This window comes from Lampetra fluviatilis, chromosome 4, assembly GCF_964198595.1.
Source record: "Lampetra fluviatilis chromosome 4, kcLamFluv1.1, whole genome shotgun sequence".
NCBI classification, from domain to species: domain Eukaryota; kingdom Metazoa; phylum Chordata; class Hyperoartia; order Petromyzontiformes; family Petromyzontidae; genus Lampetra; species Lampetra fluviatilis.
The window spans coordinates 21059074-21075430 of NC_136278.1; the positions used below are offsets into that span (position 1 = coordinate 21059074).

Genomic DNA, 16357 nt, shown 5'->3' on the forward strand with positions numbered 1-16357 from the left:
ACAAACGGCAAATACTTTTGGGTGTTTTTTTTTTAATGAACAATTTGCTGTGCGTTACAGAAGCAACAAACCAAGTAAACAGTACATCGTGACACACTCAGCTCATGACGCATTCTCTTCCTGCAATGCAGCTCAGCACTTTCATCCTCGACGCTTGTTTGTAACGGCGATGCAATAAGTGGTTGCTTTTGCAATTGCAGAGGTGCGTGGGGGCACGTTCATTATCACATTGCATTTTCTGGAAGTCACTTCTGAACGTGCAAAACAAAACGCCTTGTAACGGTAAACAGCAGCAAGCGACATAAAAACACGACGACCTCCGGAGAACGCTCGCCCCTCAAACCTTAAAGCAACATCCGCAAAAAAGAAACCTCAACTCACACGATGTTCAACGTAAAACCAAGCAAACGTGCGATGTTTGGTGACTTTGGCGGCGAGACACAGTTGCGAAAACCTACAGTTGTGACTAGGGCTGTCACTTGCCGATCTACATTATTCCACACCATTGAATAATCAACAAGTATTCATAGATTTCATCGCTTACTTTCAAAAGGTGATAAAGAATGAATGCTGTCATTGCTCTCATAATTTTTTTGTATTCATACAGCGCCGTTCAACACGGCTTTGCTACGGCAGCAATGAGGTAAGGCGCCTAAGCAGACCGGGCATCGAACCCATCACCCTGTGGTGCCGACCTGGCACTTTCAGCAAGATATTCTCGCCTGTTGCTGTTGCTGCTGCTGCCGCCGCCGCCCTCCGTGCCACTTTGGCAAACCAACATCCACTGACAAATCCGATTATCGGGCAGGCTGATTAATCGTAAACGACGGAGGTGCCTGTCAACGTTATCGATGCACTTGTGACAGCCCTAGTTTTTTCACGAGCGTGTTCCGTCACGGTAGATTGAGAACATCAGGAGTCCTGCGTGTGCCTCCGCGCACCGTAGCCAGGCGGCTCGAGTTGGGCTAATGCAGGAGAGGTCGTAGGTTGTGCAGGACGGGGTCACGCGCACACGACCAGGACGCAGTTTCGGCACCAGGCCCGGACGTGTCCCTCCCCACGTTCCCGTTCCGTGCATCCGAGAAGACCGACCGGAGAAAAGCAGCATGCGAAGGCCTCATCAGCTCGAGTCATCTTGCATAGTGTCGGATGTAATCCTGCACCTTGTTCCTGAACTCGTCCTGCATGGGAAGGGAAGAGAAAAAGAAAAATGATGAATATGCATGCGATTCTGTAATTCTTTCCAACATGTGATTGTTCTCCAAAGTATTGAATTAGTGATAATGCATACCTGTCAACTGCTTATCAATGCCTGCCTTATTACAGCCCAAGTCAGATCTTATTGAATCTTAACTTGAAGCTTTCGTGACTGCAGGAATTCATATTCGTTGGGTCTTTCGGTAAAGTCACGTAGATAGGTTCAAAGAAAATAACAAAAAGTAATAAAAAACTACGTCTCAATCGCAACGCAAGCGTTTGTCATCAGGAAGAGGGGGTGAGCTTCTAAAGGTCAACTGTTTATAAAGGTTTGAAATGGGTGTAGCCAAAATGTCAGCAGCCAATGTTAATGCAAGTGGTGGGTAGCGACCGCGACGGTGGTGGGTTTTCCCACCAAAGGGCTGCCCAGTAAAAATTTGCATAATGTAAGATCGTTGAGAGGCCTCCACGGCAGGTGCGCTGAGGTGGCTATGTTAATGTGAGAGATGAGCATGCTAATGTGAGAGATTAGCATGTTAATGTGATAGATTAGCATGTTAATGTGAGAGATTAGCATGTTAATGTGAGAGATGAGCATGTTAATGTGTGAGATCAGCATGTTAATGTGAGAGATGAGCATGTTAATGTGTGAGATCAGCATGTTAATGGCACATCGCAAAGCAAAAACCTCAAGCACGGCGAGCGAGGTTGCTGTGTTAGGGTGAGAAATTTAACCTGTTAATGTAAAATCAGAGATCCGAAAATAACAACTAACATCGGAAGGTGGCAGGATGGGAACATCACAGCTAGTTACGACTTAAACTGGTTGGTAACGTCCTTCCAATGATTGCTTAGTTTATACCCATTTTTTCGACTGAAGTTGTCTCTTTGTCTATATTTGGATGGCTTCATGAACGAATCTTTGTTGATAGCCAGTGGGTTCGCAAAGTTCCCTTCGTCTTAGATAAATCAATTTCGTGAGCCCACCGCATTAAAACAATGATCAGCCATGGTCGAGGTATTGGTCCTACCGTGTTTCAGATCTGCCTTATGTTCACGAACACGGCCCGAGACATGTCGCTTAGTTTCCCCAATGTAACTACTGCCGCAGACACAGCTTAGTTTGTAGACGCCAGGGTACTGCATGTCAGGATCACATCCTTCACAGATGGGATCAGATCACGAATTTTATATACTGTGTTAAATCGAACCTGGATCTTGTTTGCTCATGATTTTGAAAATCTTTTTGGTGACCCCTGCTATGTATGGAAGGTGATGGTTTTGATTGGGTCCTCAGATGGTTATTTCCCAAAGGTTGGGGTAATAGCTTTACGGATTGTGTAGTCTGAATATTCATTGATCTTGAGGGCTTAGTGTACGTGTTCCAGTTGACTGGCTAGGTGGTGATGGTCGGAAATACATCGAGCTCTATGGTGTAGAGTTTTGATGAGGGAATTATTCTGGGAAGGATGGTGGGAGTCAGGTTTTTAGATATGTCCCATTGAGCCATCTGGTGTCAGATGGCTCAATGGGACACTGTCTACAGGAAAGCCCCCCATACGGATGCATATCTAAAACCTGACTCCCACCACCATCCTTTCCAGATTCAAGAGTGACTTTTAAAAAACACGTGATCTGTAATGGTTATGAGCACCCTGGAAATAAGATTTGCCAATGCCAGATGGTGCATGGGGATAACAATAAAAAAATCTGACCAGTTACAGTGCCAGACGAACCATCATAAACAAGCATGCAGGAGTCTACAGTATACACAGTATACACACACACAGTACACACACAGTATATACACACACAGTATACACACACAGTACACACACAGTATACACACACACAGTATACACACACACACAAAAAACACAAACCGATGAAAAAAAGCAGAGCCAGACGAGGTAATCTTTAGGATTCGTATGGCTCACGGTTCTTGCCGAGGCTTACAGAACCACACGGAGGCACATTTAACACACAGAGTCTGTATGAAGAGTGGCATAGACAGTTTATTCAAAGCCAGTTGACCGAATTCGAACCCAGCTCAGGGCTCTGATCTCCCAGCCACCCAACCATTGCGTGTATTTTTTAATGAAGCTGCAACCTAAAAAACAAATGGTACTTCGCTAGGCTGTGTGGCCTAGGCTGTCCGACACCAGTTCAAAGCCTCAATGGTGTGAAAAAGCCCTTTACAATCACATACGTGGACTGACGTTACTGCATTACCTTTCTCTTAAAACGCGTTGGAGTGACATCACTAAAGTGCCACAATGATACACAAGACTCGAGGTAATTTTTATTCTCATTAACAGAGCTTTTACTCATTAACAGACCTTAAAAATCATCATGGGACCTCCTTTGCCAGTACCAAAATATGATAATAGGTCTTTCCCCTTTTTTCTGGCAACACAACAGGTGTTAAGATGTTAAAACACCAAACTGAAACCTTTTACAAGGAATCATGTGTGCATTAACCACAATTAACCACAATGCTTCTATTGTCAGAGTACATGTTTTGTTTGCATTCTGACCACAAGCATTGTGGTTAATGTAGACATGATTCCTTGTAAAAGGTTTCAGTTTTGGTGTTTTAACATCTTAACACCTGTTTTGTTGCCAGAAAAAAGGGGAAAAACCTATTATCATATTTTGGTACTGTTGTAGTGGGTCCAACTGAGTTGCAGACGTTATTCTTCAGAGACAACACATTTATTCGCAACACGGATATACACAAATGGGTAACTGCCCCTTCACCAGATACAGCCTAGGGCGGTGACCACCCAGCTAACTACACTATACGTAGGAGTTACAGCTACGAAGGGTCGGACCCTCACTCGGGTCCCCGGCCACGTGTTGATGCCTCGTCAGACGTAGGACGTAGAGTTTCCAGCTTGTAGAACGAAGCGACCCCGATCCCTCTCAGGGACCCACCTTTTATCCTCCCGGGTCGGGGCCGCTCCGCCCTCGGCCCCGTCCACCTTCGCGAGTGTTCTAGCTCCCTCTCGATCCCTCTCGAGAGCTCGCCCTGGACACGTGATCACCCCATAGCCCCCCCCCCACCTGGGGCCTTCTCTGTGGACACTCTGGATCACGTGTCTACGGGGTCAACCAGAGTGCTATGGCCCGGGGCAACTCTGCTCCTGGGCTGACGCTCTCCCGCTCACCCTTGTGGGAGCCTGCACTACACGCTATGTGTAGTGCCCGCGCTATCCCAGCGCTCACCAAGCCCCGCTAGGGCTGGTACCACACCCACCTACGGGGTGTACGCGATGACGGTGCATCGTACGCCGTGCTATGCTAGAGCCGGCCTCACACAGCAACACACACGGTGCTGTTCGCGATGTAAGTACCTCGCACGCCATGTCCCTCCCGGACCGGCACCATACAGTGATATCCCTGATGTCACTACACTGGCAAAGGAGGTCCCATGGTGTAGATACTCACCCCGAGCTCTCATTACTCTGATAGTGCATTGTCTTTGGGCTGTACGCCTTTTAGCATCCTCTGGTCTAACACCGTTTGAGACGAGGCTCAAAAGAAAGCCATCTCTGGTGTGGACCAATCAGTTTCAAGGACAATGCATATATTATCAGAGTGTTTTTTGTATGCATTCTAACCACAAGCATTGTGGTTAATGCAGATGTAGAGGTGTTACGGAGGGGGTGTTATAGAGTTGATACGGATGGGAAACAAACACACTGGGCGTGGCTATGTCTGTACGCGAGCAGGTGCTTACATCGACGTCCGCGCCGTTTAGCCTGGGGGGCTAATACGGCGCTGGGATCCCCCACGGCCCCACCCCTCAGGGGGGAATTGCTATATAAGGCGGTGAGCCAGAGGGCACGGGGTTGAGTGTTCAGCTTTAACCAGAGAAGCAAGAAGACCTGCTAGATAAGCCCTGGGACTCCCTTGGATCGCTGTCCTTCTCAGGACCGACCAAGGCCAGCCAGTGGCGTGGCCCCAAGAGCCCAGAGCCGATGCTCTTGTAAGAGCCGGTCAGGGAACTCAGGGTGCCGTAATCCCAGCTTAACCAGGGCTGGGTTAGCTAGCCTCCCCTAGCCCGATAGTGGAGGACCTAGGAATAGGTTAGCTGTAACATAGGTTGTCGATCTCCCAGTTAGACGGGTGGAGGGGCCGATACCCCTCCGAGTGTTGTATATCTCGGCCTGTAGATACAACTGTGTTGAATAAATAAGTGTGCCTCCGACTACGTCGTCCAAGCCTCCTTGAACCACACTACACAGACATGATTCCTTGTAAAGGTTTCAGTTTGGTGTTTTGTTGCCAGAAAAAAGGGGAAAAACCTATTTACTTAAAAATCATGTCAGGCAGCCCGCATCACACACGACCCCAATGTGTATCTACACAATAAAATCCGCATGCTGTTTTAAGGCTGCGTCATCTCGTAATCTGCCCGCTCGAGACGAGACGGGTGCTACATGCCAGCGGCGGAGTGATCGCACCGCGTGACGCTCACCTTGTCCCGCAGGTGATGCTCAGCAGCCTCGATGTTCAGTGGGTCGTCAAAGTTCAGCAGATCCTAGAGGGATGCGCACACAAACAACGATTGTTCTCCACCTCGCAATGAATCCATGCTGCTCACAGTGGCATTGTAGGGGAAATCATATCCATGATCCAATGAACAAAGGAGTGAAAAAATCATCATGCGTGTGCATGGATTATGGACACTTTCCAAAATGCTCAGAAGCCTTTGGGTAGTACTGAGGCTAAAATGCAAAAGCAAGTATGAAAATACGGACGTACAGAGCGAATCCATAAAGGCTTTTAACCTGTTGGAAAGCATTCAAATGCATATGAGAATTCTTCAATATGGTCAATTTCATCAGACCTCCGAAGCTAAGCGGGGTTTGAGCCTTCTTACCGCTAGAACGGGTGACCATCCAGCATAAAACCGCAGCTATTGTAGGCTGCTATGGGGCTACGTTGTCGGCAGAGCGCAGTGCAGTAAAATCTCCATTGTTGTGCTGTCCTATGCACAAACATCCAGGCTCCCCGCCTTCACGAACCAATATGGCGCAAGAAGGCCCCCTCATCCCAGTGGTGAAAGGACTGCGCACATGTGCTGCATATATTTACAAATCTTGGTGGATCCAATCTAGCAGAGACTGGCTGTGGTGTGGTCGCTGGCAGAAGTGCTCAGAGTGATCATGGCTCACCGTAAAGAGGGAGTTGAGACCCCACACCACGTCCTGTAAAAACACAACCGCACAACCGCACAACCGCACAACCGCACAACCACACAACCACACAACCGCATAACCACACAACCACACAACCACACAACCGCATAACCACACAACCGCACAACCACACAACCGTTCAACCAGAGTGGTCTCCCTGTTCACACAGCTCAGCTGTGGTGATCGTAAGGCACTTTACTTACTGTGGGGGGGGCTGCAATGGAACACGACACCTTGGAAATATCCAATCACGATCACTTCACCCGTGTAATGCTTTACTGATGAATCTGGTTGCAATTGTTGAAATGTTTACAGTACAGTGTTTTAATTTAAGCAGAGGATGACAATGTACGTTTTAGGGATTGAGCCGTTTTTAAGTTTACGTGACATCGAGGATGTAATCATCTACGAACTGTAGACAGAGTTGAGTTGAAATCTTATTCAGACAGTTTGGAACCCACATGGTAAATAACAGTAGCAATAGGTATGACTACGTTACAAAAGTACTGTATTATATAGGAGGCTTATAACAATCGTACTTATCAAAATCAACTTGTTATTGATGTATGGCATGGGGAGACCTACATCAAGCAGTGGATTGAGAATGGCTATATATCTTACGTGTCACATTGTGTGTGCGTGTAAAACAGATTATTACTTGGGCACATGGCATGCAAGTTAATACATTTTGGTTTTTGGGAACAAATGGGATACTACAAATGAGAAACTTAACAAATCAGACACTAAAATGGATACACAAATGACTCATTATTTTGAATTGTCATTGTGAATTGTGACTATTTCAAGAAATGCGTGTCTAAAATTGTATCCATATCTGCTTGCGCTTAGTCAATTAGGACCCCAATGCCTTCCTCCTTCCGTCATCGTATGCACAGGAGAGCGAGTGTATTGGAGACTGGGCAAAGTCAAAATGAAACGGTCTTGGAAAACTACAATCTTCGTTCAGCTCACTGTGAACAACCCTCAACCACGTCCGCACACACCATAGAAGGAGCGGCTAGTTGACGCACAAATAGAAAATTAGAAAAACACTCTCCGCCAGCGTGTAGCTGTGGTCACCCAAAAACAGACCGTGGAACGTGTAACGACTCAACTCTCAATTAACAAAACTACGGAGGAGGCATCAAAATGATCAACCCTGCTACTCCTGACGCAATTATCTGGCTCAAGCAGCTCAGTGTAAAATTATAATAATTGCTCTAAATCAACATCAGCCATATGAAGAACGTAAAATAAAGGAATAAATCCTGAAGACGGCGCAATACAAAAACAGACAATGCCGTCACTTTACAGAGATCGTTATTAATTCACGGCAATGCCAGTGTATTAATATCATCCTTGGGCACTCTGTAAGCCAAAAAATTATGGCCAATATATCCCACATGCACGGCTGGCCATTGTGAATGAACTAATACTAACAGGAGTCGGGGTTAGAGTCGATGTTGGCTACCCATATAACACGCAAAAAGCCGCCAACCACCAACTTTACATACGCAATTAACGCCACAATGATTATTACCCAAATGGTGGAATGTATGACTGCCGCTTCTTAGGCTGATGAAATATTGGTTTTCCATTGTGAATTAAATCTATCACATACACTTGGGGTGTAATGATGCATTGAATCTCAGATTCTTAAGCTCATGATACATGCTTTGTTTATGAATGTGGCTTGTTTATAAAGGCGGATGGCAAGCAGTAATTCGCCATGCCGAAAATGTATATATATATACACAGACACACAGAGGAGGCATTTGAGCTTCCGTGAAGATTAAGGAAGCAGTACAACCTTCAACGTGCGTGTGGGAGCCCATCCAGTACCGTCTATCGAGTGCTCACGAAGTAAACTGGGGGAACAGAAACACGCAGTCCACGGTCGAGTTGGCATTGCAAACGGTCATCCCCTTAAGGACGAGGAGGTGCAGATGAGGGAGATGAAAGTGAGATCAACAAGACATAGAGAAGGAAGAGCTATAAACAAGAAATAAGATCGATGAGATGGACATGAGATGAACAAGAGATGAGGGACTTGAAGACAAGAGTTACAGATTTGTGGTTACATGTGCAAACGTGACATGACGGCATGTGACGTCTGACATTGTACCAGCACACGGTAGTTTTATTATGTGGGCCGCTGATAAATACAGGGTGTTTCAAAAAGATTGAGCCGATTTGAAATCGCTATATCTCTGCAACCACGAACCGCCCATGAATGAAACTCTTACCACTTGAAAGGGCGGGGCATAGAGAGAGGGCGGGGCATAGAGAGAGGGCGGGGCATAGAGAGAGGGCGTGGCATAGAGAGAGGGCGTGGCATAGAGAGAGGGCGGGGCATAGAGAGAGGGCGGGGCATAGAGAGAGGGCGGGGCATAGAGTTTCACATGATGACCGCTAGATGCCTCTCCCAGCACACAAACAACCCCTAGCCTCAGTCATTCGCAAGATGGCGACCCCGCAACACAAGGCGTTTTGCGTTCTGCAGTTCAGCAAGAGTGAATCCGTAATTGCGGTGCAGCGTGCGTTTCAATGGCGTTTTGGCATTAATCCGCCAATGTCAAAGAGCGTGGTGGCACAAAAGACCATGTTTTTGTGTCACCATTAGCGACTAATCTGGACGACCTCAAAAACAGAATCACGGCAGCGGTTACTTCAGCGGAAGAAGACACTTTGAGAGGCGTTTGGGACGAATTCAACTATCGTCTCGATGTTGTCCGTACTGCAGGTGGAGGGCACATAGAGCATTTATAAAATGGTTAGTAAAACTTGATAACTCATTAAACCGTTTGTAACTTTTTGTGTAATCGTAACATGTTGCCATCGTGAAAGATACTGCTTTGAAATTGGGTCCATCTTTTGAAACACCCTGTATATTGAAAGAACCCTGCCCCCGAGACCAAGGGTCGGCAACCAAAATAACAAGAGGAGCCATTTATTTTTGGATTCGGTATAAAAAAAACCTTAGTATTTAGCGTCGTGATTTATTATTTAATTTCTATTATTTATTATTATTATTTATTTTTTACCTACGTGACTTTACCGAAAAACCTAAGAGTATGAATCCTTGCAGTCACGAAAGCTTCAAATCTAGAATCAGTCCTTGAAGAGCCGCATGCGCCTCCGGAGCGGGGGGTTGGCGACCCCTGCCCTAGACGAACACTCGACGTGCACACACGGTTGCCGACCCCTGCCCTAGACGAACACTCGACGTGCACACACACTCACCTTAAGCAGATCTCACCCGTCTCGGCAATGTTGGGGTGCCATATTCTCGTAAGGCACTTCACTTTGGGGGGCTGCAATGGAACACGACACGTTGGTAATATCCAATCACGATCACTTAGCCCACGTTAACGATTTACACAGTGCTCACACTTACACGGGGCGGTGGTGCCCGGTGACCTTTGTCTCCTCGGTGCGTACACGCCGCAACGGGGCACATTAATTTCCCAGGGCACCCTTTGCAAATCAGACTATCCTCGTATTCTGAGTTCTTAACCAGTTTGTCAAATAAACTTGAAACTGGGTTAAAGACCGAGTCTGGCGAAGAACGTAGACCAGTTAAGATATCATAGCCATGGCCACAAATCGAAAAAATCGAATTCAGGCCACCTGGTTTGTGGTGCAGTGCACTAACCATTGTGCCAGTGCTCCCCGTACCATACCAGTGCACCACTAACACGTGCATATGCAGGCCAAGAAGCCACTTACCACCATGTTATAGGCATCTGGGACATCGACTTCAAACTCAAATTTCCCTCCGACATAGTAGCCTTCATCTGCAAGAGAACACGCAAGACAAGGATCAAACTTTGGCATTAATAATTCTCTGTTAGCGAGCACTACTTACGTAAGGATTGGTTTACTTAATCTAATTCTTATGCTCTTTGGTTTTTTCGGTCAAGTCACGTAGGTAAAAAATAAAATAAAAATAAATGAAATCACGGCGTTTCGGAGGCAACACAAGCTTCCGTCGTGATTTAATTTATTTTTATTTTCCTTTTTACCTACGTGACTTTACCGAAAAAACCAAAGAGTATGGACCCTTGCAGTCACGAAAAGTTCAAATCTAGAACTAATTCTTATGCTCACACACACCAATTGAATCATATGCGGCGTTGACATGTCATCAAGCGGTGACATGGCCCAGCGGGAGTGTATTCGCCGCTTGTTGCGGAGAGGTTCACGGTTCAAATCCAGTGGGCGCTCTGATTGTTACTGTGGGTAAAATAACCATTCTAATTCCACTCGCCGTCTGCTTCATAGTGGATGCTAAAAACCCCCTAACGTAATTGGCAACATAGTGTGGCACAAGATGCCCAGCCATCTTTTTCTCCCCAGTGCTGATGTTCATACATTGCACTAGGTACTCAAATAAGGTTAAGTTGACTCAGAGGAAGTCCATAACAGGATCGGATACCACATGCATCTTATGTATTTTGAACTTCTTTCGCAACGGATGTAGCCAACAGTGCTAATGTTATTAGTGGCCAAGAATCAAACACATTGTTACTGGTAGGAACCTCCTGGTTACACCAGCCCACAGGGGTTGTTGTGTCCGTCCGTCCATCGTGCATCCAAAAATGGGAGGGGTGGGGTTGGATGGAGAGGGGAGGGTGGGGAGGGGCTGGGTGGGGAGGGGCTGGGTGGGGAGGGTGGGGCTGGGTGGTGGGTGGGAGGGGTGGGGCTGGGTGGGGAGGGGCTGGTCACCCCGTGGTGCCCTTATAAAACTCAACGTTTAACCTACTCACGCCGGCTTGTGCCCGCCCTCACAGTCGGCCATATTTGCGGAATACACCACGCCGCCGTTGACCCTGACCATTGACCGAGCAACCCAACGTTCCTACCAGCTTCCTCCGCAGGAATGTGTTAATACCAGTGCTCTTAACACACATACTGGATCCATGCACTAAGACGCAGACACATCAGCATGTGCGTTCAGCAATCAGGACAAGGCTCAGGATTGTTTTAAGCGCCACTCTCTCCAGCGATTGACATACACCACATGCTGCACCGGACATCCCGCCGTACTCACCTGGCGTGATGGTGAGCTGTAGGAAATGCAGCTTGTTCGGGTCAGGAAAGTTTGTCCTACATGTGTCTGCGAACACACCTCCGATTAGCATGGTTGGCTACGTATGGTGCGAAAGAAGTTCCACATACATACAACACAAATGTAGTTAGATACGGGTTGGATGAATGCAAGGTTAAGTCAAAAGTGTCTAAACGTAACACGTAGGATTTCTCGACCGATGTTACGATTCATAATTATTTTTTTGGGTTGTCAGATCGTGTAAGCAAAATGTGTGTTGTAGACTCTCCTCCCCTTACACTGCAGATTCATAATGTTGTCACGTGGTATTGATCTCCAACACACTGGTAAAGTGCTGAAGAAGTAATACACTGGCACGTTCGTTCGCGTGATAACTGTAATAACTGGCTGTGTTGGGTGAAGGAGGGTTTCCGACACACATAGTATGTACGTGATCCAACCCACCTAATTACGAATTAGTTGCAAAAGGCTGGTTTTCAAATGACTGAATGGGAAGAAAGCAAAGAATAACATTCAAAAACAGCCCATCAAATATTTCCTCCGTCTCCACGAGAGGTCCTCAGATTTCAGTGCGAGCCTTCAAGGTTGAGTGCTCCTATTTAACCATCTACATAAACACTGTCAGCTAAAAGTCAACGCACTCCAAATGACAACACAATTTTACGTCCGTATCACCCACAAGTCCTATCCAAACAGAAATGCACCTGGATTTTCAATAATATTCAACACAACCTGTTGACCGCTATTGAAACAATTAACCTTCTACTCGATTATATATAAACAAATAAGTTTTCCCCTTAATATGCAGCCGTGTTCAATGAGTAGATTCCAGGCATCTCAGAATCAAAATATGTATCTTTGTCAGGGGCACCGTGGTAGCGAGATGTTAACTACCTCGCCTGGTATACATGAGGTTGTGGATTCGATGCCGACCCTGATGCTTGTATATTTGGAGTTTGCATGTTCTCCCCGTGGTCCTGTTTATTTTTCTCCGGGTCCTCCGGTTTTCCTCTCCACATTTCAAAACAACTTTTTAGAGTATTTGGCTGCTAGACATTTCCACATGATAAGCCACTCCTCGTTAAGCTATCATTTGTGGCCAGGTCGCTTCTGAAAAATAACTCGATAGCGATGCGTCGAAAATGGGACCGTCGTAAACCGGAGACCGCTTGTACATGCACATTGTGCTAATGTTGAGTCTATAAATATAACCGCTTAATTATTCATATATTCAGTAATTATTTATCGAGTCAAAAGTTTCAGATCTACAGCAATCCCTTGTACTTACTTGGGAGGTTTGAAGCCAGATCTGCAACTTCTGAAATTACAAAGAAAAGCACACATTTTACGGTGTGATAACACGTAATACCTTCGTGTGTAACATGTAGACTATCATGTTTTTATAAAGTTTGTTGTTGCAACGTTCTTACCCGCCCCGACTGGACTTTAAAGTTCATCGGACTCCTCTAGTATAAACACACATTTTGATTCTGATAAAATATTCTGAAATCCAACCCTTAAAATACATTGGTTCGGTATTTTTTTCAAGAATTGTGTTGGCTGTGAATGTATAAGCACAGACTGAAACTACTCTAGCAGCATCAATAACAAACACTGCCCAATGTTTGTATAATAAGTGTAAATACACCGACTGTTCTAACACAGGCTTGTCAGCAACAATCCTGATAACCTGGCCTCTGTGCATGGGAAGGTCTCCCGAGCTGGGGCCTGTTTGGTCTTCTCCTTGGGACTCTTTCTTGAGACCTATTCTCCTTCATAAAAACTTTTGTGGTTAGATCCCGTCAATAATAGAAATGTGTCGTTAACACACCACCACCCGACACAGCCAATTAGTCAGGGTTGTCACGTGGAAAAAAAGTGCCAATTAGCTACGAATTTAGCACATCGGTGTGATGGAGAGTAAATCCACAACATTTACAATTTGAGTACGACGTTTCGCTGGCGATTACAACCAACTTCATCGGGCGATTTGCCAGAATTGTGTAGGATCTGGTCTCTTTGCGAGATATTGACTCTGCCTGGAACCTGATCTGTTTCTTCATGGGATCTGGTCTCCCTCTCCCACTGGGATCTGGTCTCTCTTCCTGAGATCGTGTCACTCTCCTTCCCTCCCTGGGATCTCAACGATCTCAGCCGGACCTCTCCTTGGGCCCTGAGATCTCCCTGGTCACAAGTCCTGATCCCTCTCCTTGGGCCCTGAGATCTCCCTGGCCACAGGTCCTGATCCCTCTCCTTGAAACCTGAGATCTCCCTGGCGACAGGTCCTGATCCCTCTCCTTGAGACCTGAGATCTCCCTGGTCACAGGTCCTGATCCCTCTCCTTGGGCCCTGAGATCTCCCTGGCCACAGGTCCTGATCCCTCTCCTTGGGCCCTGAGATCTCCCTGGTCACAGGTCCTGATCCCTTTCCTTGGGACCTGACATGAGACCTGGTTTCTCTCCTCGCCTGGGACTCGGTCTCCCTGGTCTCCCTGATCTCGATATTCATGAGATCCAGTCCCCACCCACCACCACCACCCATCACAACCACCCATCACAACCACCCACCCATGACCACTAATCATCCACCACCCACCACTACCACCACCACCACCTTGCCAACGACCACCAATCCACCATCGTCACCCATCATCACCACCCACCAACAACCACCACCCACCACCACAACCCACCGACGACGACTACCAACCCACCCACCCTTGAGCAGCAGCTTGTCCCGCACCGACACCCGCCTGCCACCGCCGCCTCCTCCCTCTCCCACCGAGGTCGGGTTCCCCCCCACGCCGCCGCCACCGCTGCTGCTGCGGGTCCCGGCGCCGCCACCGCCACTGCTGTCCCGCTTCTTCTTCTGCGCCAGCGTCAACATCGTCGCCTCCTCCTCCTCCTGCTGCTGCTACTGCTGCTCGACTCCAGACGGCGATTTCTGCCTCCCGGGTCAAGGGGCACTGGGTGGAGACTCGCGGCGAGGGGAGGAGCTTGGCTCTCGAGAGGGGCGGGGGTTCCTGCTGAGGGGGCGGGGCTTTACGGTTGCGGGTGGAGATTAATGATTGTGGGCGGGGCTTCAGGTTGAGTGGCGGGAGATTTACTGCTGAGAGGCGGAGCTTCCTGCTGAGGGGGCGGGGCTTCCTGCTGAGAGGCGGGGCTTCCTGCTGAGGGGAGGGGCTTCCTGCTGAGGGTGCGGGCTTCCTGCTGAGGGGCGGGGCTTCCTGCTGAGAGGCGGGGCTTCCTGCGGAGGGGCGGGGCTTTCTGCTGAGGGGCGGGGCTTCCTGCGGAGGGTGCGGGGCTTCCTGCTGAGGGGCGGGGCTTCGTGCTGAGGGGCGGGCTTTCTGCGGAGGGGGCGGGGCTTCGTGCTGAGGGGCGGGCTTTCTGCGGAGGGAGCGGGGCTTCCTGCTGAGGGGCGGGGCTTCGTGCTGAGGGGCGGGCTTTCTGCTGAGGGGGCGGGGTTTCCTGCTGAGGGGGCGGGGCTTCGTGTGGAGGGGGTGGGGCTTCTCAGGGGCGGGGGGATGTGGTGGGGTGGAATAGGGGCAAGGGACTGCGGCGAATTGCGGCAGGTGGCAGCAGAAATCCGATGAGCTATGAAGCTCTTTGTTACAGACGTCTTGGTAGGGGCGGGTCAGAACGTTACAACAACAGGCGATACAAAAACACGATCGGAGTGCGAAGTGTAGGAAAGGTAAACGAATCACTTAAATTTCGATTTAAAGCTTTCGTGACTGCAGGGATTCATCTTCTTGGTTATTTCGATAAAGTCACGTAGATGAATCACTTAAACATATACACATACAACTGAACAATGTTTTCATCTAATAATACGGAAGTATTTTTTTGGGTTCACTAGGGGCCGTCCATAAATGACGTCACGCGATTTTGGACGATTTTTGACCCCCCCCCTTCGTTACACGGCGTCACAAAAAGTCAGACCCCCCCCTCAAATATGACGTCACAAAGCTCTGCACCCCCCCCCTTCCAAATAAAACATGCTTCAAATCATATTCTTGGTTCTTTCGGTAAAGTCACGTAGAAGGGAAATAATAAAAAATATATATATATAAAACAATAAAAATAAGAAAAATATAAAACAAAGAAAATATAAAAAATGTGTTTGTTTTCTATTTATTTTATTTTATTATTTCCCTTCTATATGAAACAAAAAATATATAAAATAAATTTGATTGTTTAATATTTTATTATTTCAATATTTTATATGTGTATGGTTTCATATTTTTATTATTTATTATTTCCCTTCTACGTGACTTTACCTAAAGAACCAAGAATATGAATCCATGCAGTCACGAAAGCTTTAAATCAAAATGCTTCAAATCGCTTTAAACTATTGTCATTGTAGTGTGTATTTAATGTGGCGCTGCACTCTGATGTTGTAGGAGAAAACCTTTATACTGGTAGGAACGAAGTGGACCAGACCACCAATAGATTATATCGTCCGTCCGTCCGTGTATCAACATCGCCCCCTACTGCAAACACTTGGCATGACCCTGTCCGACAAGATGGCCGCCCGCTCCCCCTGCGATCTGTGAATTAAACAAGATGGCCGTCGCTTCCGGCGCCTCACAGCGAAACTTTTTGATCGACTGACTATGGGCGAACTCATTTATTCTGGTGGGTGAACAGTGGCGGGGAGGGGTGGAGGAGGAATTGATGATAAAAACAAACTTGCACCATCGTTACAGCTGCCGCGACGAGAGATGTGGGAGGAGAAGCGGCGACCGCTGCCTTGCAGGTGAGAGGTGCGTGTGTGTGTGCGCGTGTGTGCGCGTGCGTGCGTGTGTGTATGTGTGTGTGTGTGCGTGTGTATGCGCGTGTGTGTGCGTGTCTGTGTGTGCGTGTGTGCGTGCGTGTGTGTA

The 16357-nt window shown here is 47.5% G+C and overlaps 1 protein-coding gene across 1 annotated transcript; it reads right to left on the reverse strand.

Annotated features, from left to right (window-relative positions):
• Positions 1-25: 25 nt before the first annotated feature.
• On the reverse strand, positions 26-14448 carry UBE2F (ubiquitin conjugating enzyme E2 F (putative)). The gene is made up of 9 exons (XM_078855784.1): positions 14193-14448; positions 12764-12793; positions 11458-11523; positions 10134-10201; positions 9648-9718; positions 8215-8272; positions 6381-6413; positions 5681-5743; positions 26-1181 (listed from the first exon to the last, which is right to left on the reverse strand). Exons 1-9 carry the CDS (start codon positions 14359-14361, stop codon positions 1131-1133), a joined length of 609 nt encoding a protein of 202 aa, XP_078711910.1. The 5' UTR covers positions 14362-14448; the 3' UTR covers positions 26-1130.
• Between the last annotated feature and the right edge of the window lie 1909 nt (positions 14449-16357).